The sequence below is a fragment of the Clavelina lepadiformis genome, chromosome 9, assembly GCF_947623445.1.
Source record: "Clavelina lepadiformis chromosome 9, kaClaLepa1.1, whole genome shotgun sequence".
Taxonomy (NCBI): domain Eukaryota; kingdom Metazoa; phylum Chordata; class Ascidiacea; order Aplousobranchia; family Clavelinidae; genus Clavelina; species Clavelina lepadiformis.
In genome coordinates, this window is record NC_135248.1 from 3,718,766 (window position 1) to 3,736,499 (window position 17,734).

Sequence of the window (17,734 nt, forward strand, 5' to 3'; positions counted from 1 at the left end):
TTTCACTTTTTATGATTTTACTTAAAAATTTTGAGTATTAATAAGGAGACAAGAAGACAGCGGGGGGGAGACAAGCACTTTCACGTGGTCCCCCCCGTCAGTACCACATCTAACAAGAAGATATGCGAAGCGAAGATTTAAAACTGCTGCTGGATAGTGTTCTTCTATGTACAATAGTCCGTGTGTTTGTTGGTCCTGTGTAAAATCGTTATAAAGGCACAGTTGCATTGTTTCATTGTACAAACGTAAATTTTTGCTTTTTTTCTGTAATTTTTTAGCTATCTGTACATGTTTTTTTTGTTAATAAAACTTGGTTAGGAAAAATTCAATATATTAAAACCTTTATTATAAATCTTTTGCGTTCAGTATGAAGTATAAAATATAACGTTATTCCAAGCACGATAAAACTATAATATAACGTTAAAAATGTTCAAAATCGAAAAATAACTACCCGTTATTATCAACTAAAAAAATAAAAACTAAAAGATTAACTAACTAGGCTAGTATTAAAATTAAATTATAATTTTGTCTTAAACTTGGAAACTTCGATCACGTCTGCAAGTATTCCGTTAATAATATTAGAGACAAAAGTAGACTAGCCTATACTGTTGTGTTCCACTAGACATTGATTAAACCAATTGTCAAAGGTAAATTGGCCCAAGTGAGTCGTTACAAGTCAATAGACTTCACGACCTTGAGGCATCTTACACTCTGTTGTTTTGGATTTCAGTTGATTATGAATTTTAAAAGGGGTTTCTCCATATACTTACTTAACTTGTCAAATGTGTATTGGCTCCCTGATTAAAACCTTTCTGTTTCTTTGTTTAGAAACATTAAAGTATCTGATGCTCTAATTATATCATGATATGACCATATAGAAAGATAACAAGATGTTTTATAGGTATCGCGTTTGGTTTCCTTGTCTTTCCACATCTGGCGAACAAAAAAACAGCATTCTGTTTGCCAACTATATCTGTGAGGAAATGCCGTGTAACGTGAAGAGAACCAATATGCAATAGCAACGATTAATTGTACATTTACTACTATTATTTTTCAAGTTTTTCAGCATTTTGAGAACTTTTGTGCTGTTGGTGATGTATTATGAGCTATGAAGCTCTTGTCTTTTGAGAAAAACCCCAGAGAAGCAACTATTTTGCTACGTAGGTTTCAGTAGGAAAAACGTCTTTCCGTAGTTTCATTTTATTGTACCCATACGGTTGTCAGTTAATTCGGAACACGGCCTTGGCGTACCTTGACCCTTTATCAATTCGCAATAGGTTAGATAAGCATTTGCAGGCAGTGACAAACCGAAGACACCATTTAATTTGTTTGCTACAATAAGATAGTAGGCAGAAATCAAACTACATCTTGCTAATAATTAATAAACCAAAGCGTATTTTGTTGTAGCAGGTTTACTATTGGTTGGTTTTCGTTCATTTGTTTCAACATCCCTAGAAGTTTTGAAAAATGATACATTCAAAATAAAATCTCAAAAAGTTTAACGGACAGACACACTTTTATAATACACTAATACATTTATTAACCATATACACTGCATAAAAAAATAAGAAGTTCGTTTAACAAAACTTATGTATATAAACTTGAGCTATACGATGACAACTTAACTTTGCACGTTTCGTAACAGGTCAAAATTTAATCCGAAAATGTTAAACAATAATTAAAAACAATACATATAAAAATATCTTAATCATCAGTTATCACTTAAATACGAAAAACGGTAACAATAGACATTTAAAACAAGAAATGTTTAAACTTTCAACTCAAAAGGTATGAGTATAATGTTACGAAATGGTTTCATAAAAATCTATTACTCGTTCTTTAAATACATTTATACTTCTTGTAATAACCACGTTTTCGTTAGTCAAGGAAATATTTACAAACTTTATGCAACTCTGTCACTGTTTCAAAGCAAACATGCATGCAGATAAACGTTAAAGAAATGCTTGAATATACCAATTTACTGTAAGTTTTCAAAAAAGTATTCATATATGCATAAAAAGATACAACCAATACAGAAAACGTAAACAACTATAATAACAACTATGCATAGTATTGCAGAAAAGGTCAGTTAATAAATTTTATTAAAAAAAAATTATTCAGAAAAGATTTGCTTTGAAAATTTTAAATCTGCTTGACAAAGGAACTTTTCAAAATTTTGGAGTTTAAGGCTAATAAAAATTAATACATCACCAGCAATAGCACTTGAGGTTTATGATATAAACCAAAGGAAAACTTTAACCACACAAAACCGAAATGGTCATTTTAAAACACAAACAAATCGAATTTCCAATGCCACTTTTACAAACTTTTTGCTAAAATACTTTTCATATTACATTAAATGGTTCACAATATATATGGCAAGCCATCAAGCAGTTACAATACAAAAAATAAGAACATAATTTAAAGCGTTCATGAGGTATACTCTCATTTCAAAGAAAATGTGACATCAAATATTTTATGTAGCATTCACAGGTTTTGAAAATTTGCTTATACAAAGTTAAAGCAGGAAACTCTTTTTTGTAAATCTTTTGTAATTTAGTGAAGTTAATCTGCTATACATAATGCAGGCTAGTTTATGCAAAGTTTGCCGAGAAGCAATCACAAAGCTATTCTAAATTAATTAACAATGTCACATGACTTCATAGCTGTGGCAAACTGATCAAAAGTCTGTCACAGTTAAAATAAAGTTTTGCAAAAATGATACATCGTACGGTAAATGTTTCTGACACGAATTGTTTTCTGCTGCAGATTTGTACTTCTGAAGTTTTGTTTTAATTGAGGATATTTTTGCTTTATATAAAGCGTGTCTGAAAAAATAAAATGCAGGTAGGTGTTGAAACTTTTATGAAGTTTTGTCAAATGTATAAAGCAATAAGATGCTTTGGTCCGTTTAAGTCAATAATAATTGTTTACGGTTGAAAACATTTTGAAAGAAAAACGCAGAACTTATTGGGAATTTCCCTTCCTTTATAGTTTCTCGAGATCTTCAAGTTAGTTTTCAAACTTATCTTCAAGTGCATCGCTTTAGACGTACCAGGTGAGTCTACAAGTTTGGATACCCTCTGTCTTCTCTACAAAGCCCATAGCCATATTGTTCACCCAAGATGTTCATCTTTTTTATTCAAAATAGTACTGTTGACGTATGCGGCAAACTCAATCAGTTCTGACTCTGATGGACCTTTCCACTGGCTGGTCACATGATGGACATCTATCTAACCACGATGCGCAGGAAGGGCACACAATCAGGTGCCCACATGGGATAAAAACCATTTCACTTCGAGCACCCCCGCACACGCAGCACATCGAAGTGGTATTTTCCCCTGGTTCGTTCAATCCTTTAAATGACACATAAACACTAGCGTTAATTCAAAGCAATGTAAAACAAGGTTTACAGTTCACCACAAGTGCTAACGCTCATTGTACAAGTGTTAGCAAAAACTAAAAGATGATCTCAAAGGATCCACCATGGAGTATATGGTCACTACAGTGTACCAAAATAGAAAGACAGATTAGTAGAAACTCACCAGATAATAGATTTTCTGGACCGGACTCGACTTGTCTTAGCGGAGGAGCTGGATGCCGTGGAGTAGAAGTTTCTCCTCTTTCGTTTCTAGAAGGTTCTGACTCCAAAAGCAAATCTTCGATCAATGCCTGACTAGAAGCGTAAACTTCACCGGCATTTCGTAACCTTCTGTGAAGGGTGACCAACGTTTTGTTACATACAGCAATCGTTAAACGGAATGTTACTTCATAGGGCTCAAACAGAAGCTTTACCAAACAACATTAATATCGACATATTAACATACAGCTGCGGTTACCTTAGCAATACTCTTTCAATGGTTTCTCTGCTAAATCCCATTGCTTGCGCTTGCGAAGTTAGGGACGACTGCATCGCTTGCCTAACTCTGTTATTTAGAACAAGACTACTCCTAGAATCCCTTCTATGAACAGTTCGTTGTATTGTTCTTTGATTAGTCGGTCCATTTACTATTTCTATACCCGGTGCTCTATAAATTGTCTCTATTCCAACTCCTGGAATATTAATATCGCGTCGTTCCCAATTCGGTTCTGGAATGATACAAACACCAGAGGGCGGATTACAAGGAACGAAGTCCTCGTTTTCTCTCTCAGAAGCCGAGGTAGAAAGGGATACGCTAGGAGTATTGTTGTTAGTAGAAGAGAAATTCGTTATTTCTCCCTCCCGCCTAACTACTGGATGTGGAAGGTTTGGATTCTCTCGGAGTACTTGCTGTACAAATTGTATTCCTCTCTTTTGGAGAATGTATTCACAGCTACAAAACAAAAGTGACGATTACTTATTAATTATTGGAAAATTACTAATCTTGTAACGGATCGTCGAACTGATCTTTAGCTGTATGAATGCTTGTTTAAACACTTTAAATCATTGTCTATACGTATAAGCAGGGTTGCCATACCGTCCTTATTTCTAAGATTTGTCCTTATTTTAAAGGTCCGTGTCTTAGAAAATATGTTTGTCCTTTTTTCTAAGTCCTTGTCCTTATTTTTAGGGCGGAGGTGGGCACTTTTGTCCTTTTTTTGGGCATTTTGGGCATGCAGATAGTGTCTTGTTTTTTTTTTTTTTTTTTTTTAGGAACGTTGGTTGCTTTCTCTTGTTATACACTGTTTAAGGTGGTATTCCTCGTTCATTTTCTAGTCGTCCTTATTTTTGAGTTGAGACTGATGGTAACCCTGGTATAAGCTACTAGATTACCATATATTTCAATTAATAAAAAGTATAACTTTATTACTTTGGTTGCCACTTTGCATGCTCATAATAAGGGTCTTCTTCGTAATTCCAGTTTTCCAAATTTATTCCACAGTTCCAACAAGTGGTGGCGTCACCATGACCTACCAAGTGATGCATAATACAATGTTTCACAAAAATTGGAGAGATATAACATATAACATGACGACGAATGGCATGCACATAAAGTACAGAATTGTGGTCCAACAGTAGAAATATGGTAACACTGAATCAAAAGCAATTGCCGAATTGGCTACTTTGCAGTTGATGACAGAACGTTATAAGCTATCTTGCATTTTTACCACGAAATGTTGGTTAATTTACGTTTTGCGAAAAGACTCATTTCTAAATGTTCTAATACTTAATAAATTCAGCAATTTGCTTCGTACCTTTGTAGAAAAACCCAGCATCAGCAATTTCTCTCGGGGTACATCTTGTTGTACCTCGCTCCCAAGTGACAAAGGTTAGCAAACGGCTGGTAATTCTTCTTTTATCCGGATATGCAGGACAGTCACAAGGGAAAAGTACTTCGTTTACTGAAGCCTAAAACAGCATAGAATGTGTTGTTTCTCACTCTATTAAAGGAGTATTGCGAGCGTGGGCAGACAAAGACAGGTAAGTAAATCTAAATTAACGGCAACATTCAAATATAGCTTGGGAGACCTGGGCGCAAGATTTGGCTAGCTTCGTTCTCTACCAAACATGGCCATTCAATGAACTACACTGATTTAACACAATTTACCGAACAGCTCCATAAAAGGTCTGATACGTACCGTAAAACAGTGCATAGATATTCTCCATGCATTAATCCTTACGTAATGGGGTCTGGTATTAAAACGTAAGCAGAAAAGCTTATACACCACTGGAGTACAATTGTGATGCAACAATAAAATATGATGTCCATTACAGTCTTTACTAAGGGCACCATTGTTATTTTTGTTAGCTGACGAATCATGATCTTTTAATTACCAACATGGCGTTTGTAAAGAAAAGTAACAGTTACGTAACAAATTGGTAATGCAACTGAGTTAAAAATACGATTTGGCGACCCACATGACACCAAGCAAATAACCTATAAATTAACGAGCAGGTATTGTATAACTTTGCGATGAAAACGGCAACCAAGCAATTATATACGCAATAAAACATATTACACTGACAAGCAAAGCTTTGGAAAATTGTTAACGTGGAACATGTCTGATTGTTCAACGGTAAAACGAACTGGATGTGATTCATTGTTTTATTGAAGTCGATGAGTGATAGTCATCGATGACGTCATCTTATGAGTCCTAAATCTTACGCCATCTCACAACAGCTTGTAAAAACATGAAATACATTTGTACCTGAGAGTTTCCTCTCGGTGTCCTGGTCCGTTGTCTATCTCTGGTGACTGGGGTTGAGTGGGGCCTCGTGCTCCGGGAATTTGTTGCTTCCTGTCTTTCGTTTGTGGTTGAATGGGTCTCCAAATCATCACCAAATGGACAAGACGGATTGTGTGGATAGTTGTGATAGTCGTATTCACGCCCGAGATAAGCATGCTCAGTTCGGCAACTGTATGTAGATAAACTTTGCAATTAAATTTAATTAAACAATGTTTAAGTGGCAACACCATTCTTCGAGCAGCCACGTCGATCAAAGCAAATCAAACTTTGGCTGTATTTTTTCGAAAACTTGTTTTTAGACGCATTTTAAATAAACATTTAACGATACGAAATAATGAATGTCAATGGTTAGGTTATATTTCAAGAAACTTATGTCCAAGAAACATTTCTACATGCTTTGGCACTATCGTGGGAAACAAATTTTAGTTTATACTTTTAAAAGTTCGTTAACTTTGATACGCTGTATAAAGTACATATAGAAGATTTATGATATAGCATCAAAAGAATTGTTAATATGTTGTGCAACACTGATGTAGCGATCGGTGAAGGTCATAAAAGCTAATCATTAACAGCATGCACGGGCGCCGAACTTGGGTGGACAGGGTGGATTTTTCCGCCCTGGATTTTTCTAACAAATAATAGCGATTTTATGTTCAAAAGGTTATACAGTCAAATCCGGTTAATTGCATTCTGGATAATCACATACTGTAATTCGTTTTATCGCATAAAGGGCGCAAGTCCCAAACCGTAGGCGTAGTCTATCATTTGTAAAGACAATACTTCGGTTGATCGCATAACGGTTTATTGCATAATCCGCTTAATTGAATAAAAATGAAGATAATTTATTCGATTATTCAAAAGTTTTTAAAAGATAAAATTGAAAACAACGCGCACTGGGAGCGCACACGCAATGCGTAAGCTTTGTGACTTGTACTGCGCTTTGTTACAAAACAATGAAACCAACGATACTCAATTTAAGCATTAACAGGTGGCTGTCAATACGCTCACATTAACATTCACACTGTTTTAGTTTCATTTAAGCGTTGCGTTAAGATGATGCCGTAATATGTGAAGAAGTTTTACGAAACAAACAAGTTGAAAAAGATGACAACAATAAAGAAAGCTCTGCTGACGCAATCGTTATGACAACACCAAAAAATAAAGAAGTTCTGCATGTACTTCATACAATTCGCCAACGACTACAGTTTGAAGGGGCGGACATGGCCACATTTGTGCGCTTAAAAACACAAATGCAAGAAAGCATGTTTTCATCTTTTGCGTGCTTGAATGAATGAATGATCGCTATACACAATAAGCGTTAGTGTTTTGCGTGTTGACGTCTTTAACTCTTTACACGTGACCAGCGTCACACGTCAAGTAAGAAAATAAGTGGAATTTGCACTATTGCATAAAGGCATAATTCGTTTAATCGCATAAAAAGGCTTGGCAAATTCACTATGCAATTAACCGGATTCGACTGATATGCTTTTGTTGGAAGTGTTTTCCCATCTCTGGTGTTACGTTTGTACAGACAAACATAATGACCAAAAATAACCTTGGGAAGACGCATGCGAAGAGTTTAAAGAGAATAGAGAGAGCAAAACTAGAAGAGGTGCAGAAAATCACGGACGATAAATACAATTGAGCTGTAAGTGTTAGGTTAGCATAACCAACAAGTCTAGAATTTTTATAAAAAGCAAAAAGTTGTAGCATGGCTGTTGTCGCAAATAACGTTGATTAGAAGTTTACTGTATTTTATCTTATTTTGTGTTTTTACAACAATCCTTGACACGGGGAATTCCTAAACATATGAACCCATTAAATTTTCCGCCCTACATTTTGTAAACTTCGGCGCCTATGACAGCATGTATAACCTTTTGTATTTTTCAGGGTACTTTATTTATAATTTGTATTATTTCATACATAAAACAACTCCAAAATTTATTCACCTCAGGTAGGTTTATTAAGCAACAAACAAAAAATCCTGCATTAAACCGGTGGTTAAATATTTGGTCGATTTACAAAGAAATAATTTTCGATAAAGATAGTTGTATATAGATTAAGCCGATTCGCTTTGCCTATAAATAACTATTTATTTTACCGGCCATACTTGACAATTATAATCTACCACATATACTGTATGCAGTTCACTGATCATAACATGTGTATTGAACTACCTGACACACTGTATTTGTCGAGAAGGGCTCTTGTAAAAATATCCGTTTCTGGCTAGTTCTTCACCGTTAATTCCTTCCAATGCGTTTGTGAAAGTATCTAAACGAAACTGTACGTCCCATTCTAAGAAATATTTTTAAAATTTTGTTAATAAACAACTTTATTTCTTGGTGCGTGATGTCAATAAATGATTAATTATATAATTGTTGATGAATCGGTTTTTAAGAGTTTTACTTAATTTTACTGCTGCTGCTTTATCACGTAAGATCTTTGCAAAATGAAAGATTTAAATGTTTTTTCGTTTTTTTTAAGGTGAAAATAACTAAGTTAAAGTTATTAGACAAGATATATCAATAAACTAATACAACAATATGAATATCAAGTTAAATATTATTAACAGTACACAAGATTTATTATCGAAAAGTTTAAAAGAATGGCAAATGAAAATATTAATCCTTAAAATGACTGAACAAATTAAAAAAAAACGTTTTGTATCACAAAAACGTAGAACGCTTATAAAGATTTCAATACCAGGTTGATGTCCTCCGGGTGTTGACATTTGAGCTTTTCGACAAAACAGCATCAACGATATGATCCCAACCTTTGAAATAAAAGGCGGGTTGGAGAGAATTACATAACATTTTCTAAAAACCTTACATCCTAAATTACGAAAATGAAATTGAAATTCGAACTAATAACCAATAATAATTACTAACTAACTAAATTACCAACTAATAATAAGACCTAGTTTTTTTCACACAAACCTATCTGTACCTCACAGGCTGGCTTGTCTAACAAACACCAAAAGTAAGCCTACAAGCAACTAAATATAAAATATGTCGGTGAATAACTGAATATCTTAATTGAATATGCATTTTTATAGCAAACAGAGCATCGAATACTATCGAACAATAGCATATAGCACGTAAATAATATCTCTAAAATTAAAATAAGAAACCGTTTCAAATTCGGACGTGTTCTATACGCAGTAGACAATCTTGCGCTAGTACTGGTTTCTATACTCGCTTATTGTTTTAGCTCAAAATTTTTATTCATGAAAGCACTTTTGGGACTGGAATACATTTTAGTGTCAATATTTGCAGATTATTCCGCTTGATTTTACCCATCCTTTTTAACAGGTTAGTATAATTGTTTGAACAGATCGTTTTGTTTCACCAATACAAATGTGAAAGCAAAAAAGTCTTCATCCAAATGCAGACATAGCAGGCGACGAAAGGATTAAATAAGCATCTATTAATTTACGGAAAATTTAAACGCTTGCTTATTATTCAATCATTCATTCACAATTGAATGATTGTAAGTTCAAATGCATAAGTTCATTACATGTACAAGTCAATCATTTGCGCATATAAAGAACTTACGCGTAAGTTCACAGACCGAAAGTTTGTTTTAACGCCCCAAACGTTTAGTGGTAAACGAAATAGGACAAAAAACGCTGAGATTTTTGCGTTGCTTTTAAACTATGTGTAAGCAATATTTGCATGGCGGCGTAAAGTACGTTTATAATCTGCTGAAATAACGACAACCGGATATTGGCTGAAACATACTGTAAGTCGAAACTATAGTTTCCTAGTGCAGTCGAGTGATCGTACGTGTACTACCATGGTAAAGGTGCGACCTTGCAGGATAAAACAACGTAACACACATAGTAGCAAATGCTTTTCACTTTTGTGTGCAATAATTATTAAATCTAGATTAAATCTAGATTAAATCTCCGTTCTATCCTCCAGTTTCTTCATAACTTTACATAATCGAGCTTGCTAACTTATACTGACTTCACTCACTTGCATCACTGTCTTTAACACTGTATTTGGAACGGATGATCGTCATGTTGTTGTGTATAAAAGTCTAAAGACTATCTTGAGACTATCGGTTGAACAAGAAAAATCAAAATAAAGCTGCATTGTAAATAAGTTTGTTGCAATCGAAAAATGGCCAATGTTCTAGAAATAACAGGAATATTCTTTAACGGCATCAGACTCAAACCGGATTAACTAACGAAGTGTGTACAAATGCTGCTGACATACCACCGGATCAAGGGAAATTCCCTTTTTATTTCCCCGATAAAGATAGTCCCTATTGGTGTAAAATGTAAAATGTAAATAACAGCTAGCTTGGCATAAAGTTTGGCATTCCATAGCACATAAGTTCATACTCCAACAGTACTTTACGATTACTGTTGGCTGACTGCTCAATAAACACGCTATTCACTATGTATTGCTGCTTTCACACTACGCACTGTATATTGTACTGCATATAAATATTGATTTCAGGCGTTATAATATTATGTTTCCTCTAATTTATACGGTACTAGAAACTCTACCGGGCTTCTAATCTTTAAAAAGTATTTAAAGAACTAATTAAAAACAGTCTACTCTCTGATTTAAACAGCCAATCAAACTTACAAATGAACTTAAATCTATAATTATCTATGATAAAAGGCAGAGAAAAAGTTAGTAAAAAGGTTTTATTAGGTAAATTAGATTAGTTTAACAATTTGTTACTGTTAAAATTCTGCGTATGTTACTGTTAAAAGTTTATCTACCGTTGTTATTGATGAAGGAGTCACTCACAACGTTTGTTCTTCGCATAAACTGGTCATGCGGCATGACACTTTATTACGAGTTTATATATAAAAAGAAAAGTATTTCCACCGAAAATTCTTAGTGGGGAAATAATTTTCAAAATCTTTACATAATTTTTCGTTTTTTAGAAGATCAATTCCCCCCTCGACTGTTTCTATGCATTGTTATTCGTTACACACCATTTGCTGCTGACGTCATTGTTGTTCTGGTCAGCTGAATCACTTAAATTTTTGCTTACTTTATTATTCACCATGTTTTTTCCCCCGAAACTAAAGTCACTATGGGATGCTTTATGACTAATATTTTTAACTGGTACTGTAAACCACACAATATCAGTTTGAGTTATTAACAAACAATAAAATGCTGTGTCATAGAAAGTCCAGCTAAATTGAATTGGTGATTTTTTTTATTTGATACGTTTATCACTATACAACCTCAAAGAATAAAATGATGATTTGTAAAAATTTCATCTGAGCACTACGTAGTCTACAAAATTTCACCACTACGCTGTAAATTGATACAATATAAGAAGCTCTTGTCACTTAAATGAAATGTTTACACCATTTGCCACTTCTTTCACGTTTCACACAAAGCCCATGTGACTATTTTGGAACGATATCGCGCTTTTAAACCTGTAGAGCGACGTGCTACTTGTCATGACCCAGCATGTTCACTTTTATATTTAGAATTTTTGGTCGTTACACCCCACTTTCATCACGTATTTATTGCTTCAACTTTGCTTGTTTTTTCGATGGCAATGTATGTCAACAGCAAATAGCCTTTGATTTTTGACTTATTCCCTATCATCACTTTGAAATGTCGTCTTCAGACTTTATTCTTCCATCTTCAAGAGCTTCTTTTATTTCAGAGATTTCATTGTTACATGTTTTAAGTAAACGAACTTTTGTGTTTAGTTAACAAATCGGCGTCGGAGATTTCACCATTATTTGGAATGGGCACACTATGCCTGGTATTGTGCAAACATAACGACCCTTGGAATGATAAAGATACAGTGAGTGACTTAACTTCGTATGTTTATACTCTATGATAAATACAACCTCATTTCTTAACTAAACGTTTGGTCACTGTTAGGCGTTTAGTCGTTTCACAGCTGCTTGTGATTAAGAGCACTGTTTCAGTTTACGGCAACGTTGACCGTAGTTTTGCGCACAGGCTATGTAGTTGCGATAAATCAGACGGAGACAAACATGTTGGTTTAATGTTCTCCGTGCACTTTTACTTTCGATATATTAAGGTCTGTTTGTATTTTATTTATAACATCAGCAATGCAGGGTGACATTGGAACGGCTGGTGTCGCGGTTTAAAGTCAGTGGGGTTATTTTACGGTACTTTGCATCTAAAATAACCGCTTTTCACACAATTATTTGACTGCTGTGAAAAGCAGTTTTTGTACTTACTTCGTCAGTGATACCTACCGTCAGGTATTAGTCAGTATAACTTACTGACTTCAATCGATTTTCAACCTTTGTGCATCACATGTTCCGTATATCGTGGTAAGAGGTTTTCACCATTTTTTATAGTAGCCTATACTTGGAGTGGCCTGTGCAGTGGCCAACTGGACAGACCTTTCGTCTCGCATGCGATTCCCGGCCCGGTCATGCCAAGGCGTAAAATTAATGCTTTACTGTCCCTCTGGCCTAACATACGTTATTCGCAGAAAGACCATCAGCTTTCCATCAATACGTAATTAAGCCAAGGTGGTGTAGTATCACTCACTTCTCCCAAAATAAAGTATCGAAAACGGAGACGTCTGGAAGTGACCGAGAGTGATGAAACAAAAGGAAAGATCACGTGACTAGAAAGCTGATTTATTTGTAACCAAACATGGAAGGTCTCAGTTGCATTACGTCACGATGACTGGATGTCAACATGATTTCTTTTTTAGCCGATAAATACAGCAATGAGGAAGCACAACTTATTTTAATATAAGCCATTGTAATATTCCATGAATTTTCAAAGCAATTAATGATGACAGCTGGCAACTGAAACTCGATCATTAAAAATTGCGTCCTACCATTCCCCATTTCGCCGGCATGACCCGGTGTTTTTTTCTTAGGTGAGATTTCCTCTCAAAAAGATCCGGTAAAATTTATTTGACGTCCCTTGCTGTTTCCGACAAGGATTGAATATGCTGTCTAGACCCTATATAGTAATAAGCACGGAAAAATTACGACAAGGAAACTTTTTCTGCGAAACGGTTTATTTGGACATTTCAAATATGCCCCTTTTGTTTAATATTTTACAAACTAATCCGATGTTTGGACCATGTTGAAAATATCATTCATGCACTTCTATGATGAATTTGCAACCTGTTATCTTGACAATTTGTGCAAGTCGTCTTGTATGACCTGTTTGAGATTATACCTGCAACTCACGTTCACAATGATTAAAAAAACAACTTGTTTATTAAGTCCCATTTCCAGTAATACGTCACTAAACCACAGATAGAAGGGAAAGGTACATCGTGTACTATTTAGATTACATTTTACGCTAGATCGTCTCGGTGTAAAGTTAAAGTATTGTAAGTAAAACTTAAGACGCATGCATAAGCTAGCAAGTGAGAATTCCGTTTCTTTCCATCAAAAATTGTTTGGCTCGAGGTCAGAGTACCGCTTTTGATTTCGTTAAGATTTATACAAAATGTTGGAAACAGTACTGGAAATTCTTTACTGCAGTATAGTGTATACACAACGTTTAATCTATACTTGGAAGTAATACTATTAATGACGTTGCATTACTAACAAGTAATAACTAATAACGTATAGTACATATTACTGCAAAATATTCTCTTGGAGTGCTGTCAATTTGTATAATATTTGTGTTATAGATTTTCTTTTGCCAGGTACGTTTTCTACCGCTTTCACGGCCCACTCAAAACCAACGAACATTGTGCAATGCAGTTGATTATATTTTCATGAGAGATTAAAAACTCATCTCCGTTTTAGGCTTGTTAGTTTCTGTTTCTATTCTTAGTGTACTTGCTGTGTACCGTACATTTTTGCGACACCAGAGAGATATGACGTTATAGACGATATATACTGAATAAGTTTTAAATGAATCTCTTGTTGTCCACAAAACCTGCAACGATTCAGCATCTCTACTTCAAGTATTTTTCACTTCACTTCAAAATCTAACCAAAAAGTAAGCACAACAACTGATCTTGCATGATTAAAACTTAAACAGTTTTGTATATATAAAATGTTAGGCAATATGCATAATGGGCGTCACATTTTTCAGCGCGTCAAATTTTTTCCATTTTCAACCATAATTAATACAACTAGCGTCAGGGACTTATCTTTACGAGTACTTAAATTTTGTTCTACAGATTCCTTCAATGCATTCGATACATTCTTTGCTGAAACACATTTGTAGACAGCTGTATTTTACGTCATTAATTGAATATTTGCTTTCCAAACTTTACAAAGTTTCACATCAATTACCACAATAAAACAACGAGCGGTGTATATTTATAAATTACTTACTAAAACAGAAGAATTAAAGATTCTTACGGCAGGGTCAAAATCATGTCGTCAAATTCGAAACCTACGCCGAGGCTTATGGAAAAGTGATTTGTTTCCATAATTAGCTAGGTGAAATCACCCTACTACCCCGACACCAAATTTTAAGGTAAATATATATAGCGTCAATACAAAAATCAAGTTAGTACCACATATAGCTACGTAAATACGGTATATACAACAAACATTTTGACCTCGCGCATCAATTCAAACATACAGCAAGTATTCTTATAAGACTTGAATAATTCCTTTAAAGGACAAAAAGGAGTTTTCTTAGGAGTGCATTTGATGTTCGAAATGTTCCTTTCCCATATGCTGTTTTAAATTATTCGACTTCGCAAAAGACTTACCACATGTTTTACAAACATAAGGTCGCTCACCCGTGTGTGTTCTGATGTGAGATTTCATTTGACAACTATAAGCCGACTTGTAATCGCAATACGGACAACTGCTGTAAAGATACTCACCCGTGTGTGTTCTGATGTGAGATTTGATATTATTACTATAAGCCGACCTGTAATCGCAATACGGACAACTGTAAGGACGCTCGCCGGTATGCTTTCTGATGTGAGCTTTCATTTGATGGCCAACAGCAGCCTTGTAATCGCAATACGGACAACTATAAGGACGCTCGCCAGTATGCGTTCGAATATGTATTGTTACATGGCGGCGAGTGGTGAACCGCTTCTCGCAAAATTGACAAGAATAGAGTCGTTCACCTGTGTGAGTTTTCATATGACGTTTCTTAGAACTTCTTGCAGCAAATCTTTTGTCACAAACTTCACATGAATATGGTTTTTCACCAAAATGAACGAACATATGAGTTTTGATTTGGGCTGGTTCATTAAACGTTTTATCACAAAGCTTACACTTGTATAAACGGACAAGCATATGACTTCTCATATGATTTTTCACCGAAGCTGATGAACTAAACAGCTTTCCACAAATCTCACAGGGATGCTTTTTATCATTTGAGTGAGTGCCAATGTGAATCTTTAAACTTTGTTTGAATTTAAATGATTTTTCACAAACTTGACAAGTAAATGGCTTCTCTTCAGAATGACATTTCAAATGAATTTTTAAACCACATGATTGAGTGAATGATTTTCCACATTGCTCACATTTGAATGGTTTTTCCCCGGTGTGGATTCGAACATGGAGCTTATAGTTAGTCATCGTGATATCTTTATCACAAAATTTACACTTGCAAAGGCCGTCCTTGAAATGTGATCGAAAATGTTTATTCAATGCCTGTTTTGATTCACTTTTTTTGTTGCAAATCAGACACTGAAACGGTTTCTTCTTTAAATGGCTTTCATTTTGACTTTCAATACTATTTGATGTTACTTGAGATACTTGATCTTCATTGAATATGACATCACTTGCTTCATGGATTTCATCAAGGGAAGACAAAGTTTTCGTTTTTTGTTTTTGATATGAAGAATCCATTTCCAGTATTTTAACTTAACTATATTCTGTCAAATATTCAGAATACTGCGTATAGTATGACTAATTTGCTGTAATGGTTAGCAACAAAGACAAAGCAAAAACATAAGAGAGTGACTGATTCATCAAAAGTAGTTCATGCAGTCCATAGTTAACTATAGGTTAAGTTGGAGAAATGGTATGAATAATTTCATTTTTGTTATTTGGTGTTTAATTACAGTTAGATTTAATTTAGAAATTTGATTTAGGTACGGTATAGGTTACTATGTTGTGGCAATAATGGCATTACCGTTAAGTTAAAAAACTACGTTGTAAAAGAGCTTTAAGTTCACAAAGTTTTCGGGTTAAACCAAAAAAACAGCTTATTAGCTAGTGTTTATAGCAAACAATAGAACTTGCTTTTCTTACATTACTAATATACTTCCTTACATTACTAATAACAATTGGTTACTTAAACACAAAGGAAATTTTACATTTCACTTCCTATTTTAACCACTTTATGAACACTAATGTAATGTAGAATTATTTATAAGTTTATATTTATAACTAATTATTAATATCAGAGATATCACATATACGATGCAGAAAAGAAATATAAGAAAAACATTTACAAAGAGTTACCATAAAAACTTTCTATTTCATTTCTACGTCAAGTTGAACGTTGGAGAAGCTTTCTTTCATCACATTTTATCGTAAGGCAAAAGTTGTTTGAAAAACATGTCGCCGCAAGAGCTCTGGCCGAAAAGATATAAACTATACGAAACTGCTCTAATACCTTTCTTATATTTTTTGAACAAACTTAATCTACGCATTATACTGACTACCTTTACATTTACAATTGAAGTCGTGAATCCTATAATCTGAAAAATGCTTTGTTCATTACAGTAGCTATATCAAAGCTAAATCTAATAGTTTAAGAAACTGTGTTCGGTGAATGATCGCACAATAAACACACACTAAAGTGGTTGGCAGTAGTGCCCACTTAAAACAGTTTGGATACTTGAGTTGTCCCCTTGTATAGGAGACTGTTGAACATAATAGATATATAGGCCTACTTCAGATGCGCTACGAACATTTGCTTGCTACCAATAGAACTATTGGAGTTGCATTTATTTAATATTTAAGTATTATCATTAACAAATCCTGTTCGATAAATCCCAACTTTATCAACGTAAAAATTACAAACAAAATGATGGCTCATATTTAATGCGGGGTTATAAACTAGGGCGGTATTTATTGTTTTTTTTGTCGTTCACATTATAACCCAAATGTAATAGAATAACCTTGAAAGCTTATGCAGACATATCTTATTTTAATTTTTCCACAATTCCTCAGAACGATGTTCATGCCTTAATTTCGGCGAACAACTGGTTATATCTGAGCTTTTGTTATCGGCCTTTTTCTAGTGCGGGTTCGAAGGGACCTGCAGTTAACTAGAGGATTGTATTTGAAAAGGTCAAAATATGGGCACGTCTACACAGCAGTACAGGCGTCGGTAGAATGACACGTTCGACAACAGACAACACACAATTATTATTTATCAGTGCTTCTGGCCGAAGGCAGAAAATGCAAAGGCACGTCAAACCGAGCAGGAAACAACGTAACACTTTATCTTCAAAAGCGATAATAATTTTTGGCTTCGCTTTTGTCCCGATACTGTCTTATTATTTATTAATCTGTTCGGTGTTTTTGTGAGGTTTATATTCGAATAAATACGGTGATAACCACAATCTTACACCATAACGACATACGCCATTTATTTTAGAAAATCAATGTTATGTAAGATCTCAAGCCATAAGC

At 34.5% G+C, this 17,734-nt stretch overlaps 3 protein-coding genes across 4 annotated transcripts in view; all 3 read right to left on the reverse strand.

Moving 5' to 3' along the window:
- LOC143470175 (tubulin beta chain-like) overlaps positions 1–17,734 on the reverse strand; it is a 74,592-nt gene that overhangs the window by 8,343 nt on the left and 48,515 nt on the right. The window lies entirely within an intron of this gene.
- On the reverse strand, positions 2,106–9,036 carry LOC143470166 (baculoviral IAP repeat-containing protein 7-like). 2 transcript variants are annotated; one of them, XR_013119313.1, is made up of 9 exons: positions 8,875–9,036; positions 8,346–8,466; positions 6,130–6,337; positions 5,176–5,329; positions 4,791–4,890; positions 3,840–4,313; positions 3,546–3,712; positions 3,056–3,356; positions 2,106–2,828 (listed from the first exon to the last, which is right to left on the reverse strand). XR_013119313.1 is itself a non-coding variant. In XM_076968111.1 (8 exons), the coding sequence occupies exons 1-8, from the start codon at positions 8,924–8,926 to the stop codon at positions 3,175–3,177; spliced, it is 1,458 nt and encodes a 485-aa protein (XP_076824226.1). In that variant the 5' UTR covers positions 8,927–9,036; the 3' UTR covers positions 2,106–3,174. The 2 variants fall into 2 exon arrangements, 1 of the variants encoding a protein (XP_076824226.1); XM_076968111.1 differs by having other exon boundaries at positions 2,106–3,356.
- On the reverse strand, positions 14,129–16,562 carry LOC143470168 (uncharacterized). The gene has a single exon (XM_076968114.1). The coding sequence runs from the start codon at positions 15,935–15,937 to the stop codon at positions 14,762–14,764; it is 1,176 nt and encodes a 391-aa protein (XP_076824229.1). The 5' UTR covers positions 15,938–16,562; the 3' UTR covers positions 14,129–14,761.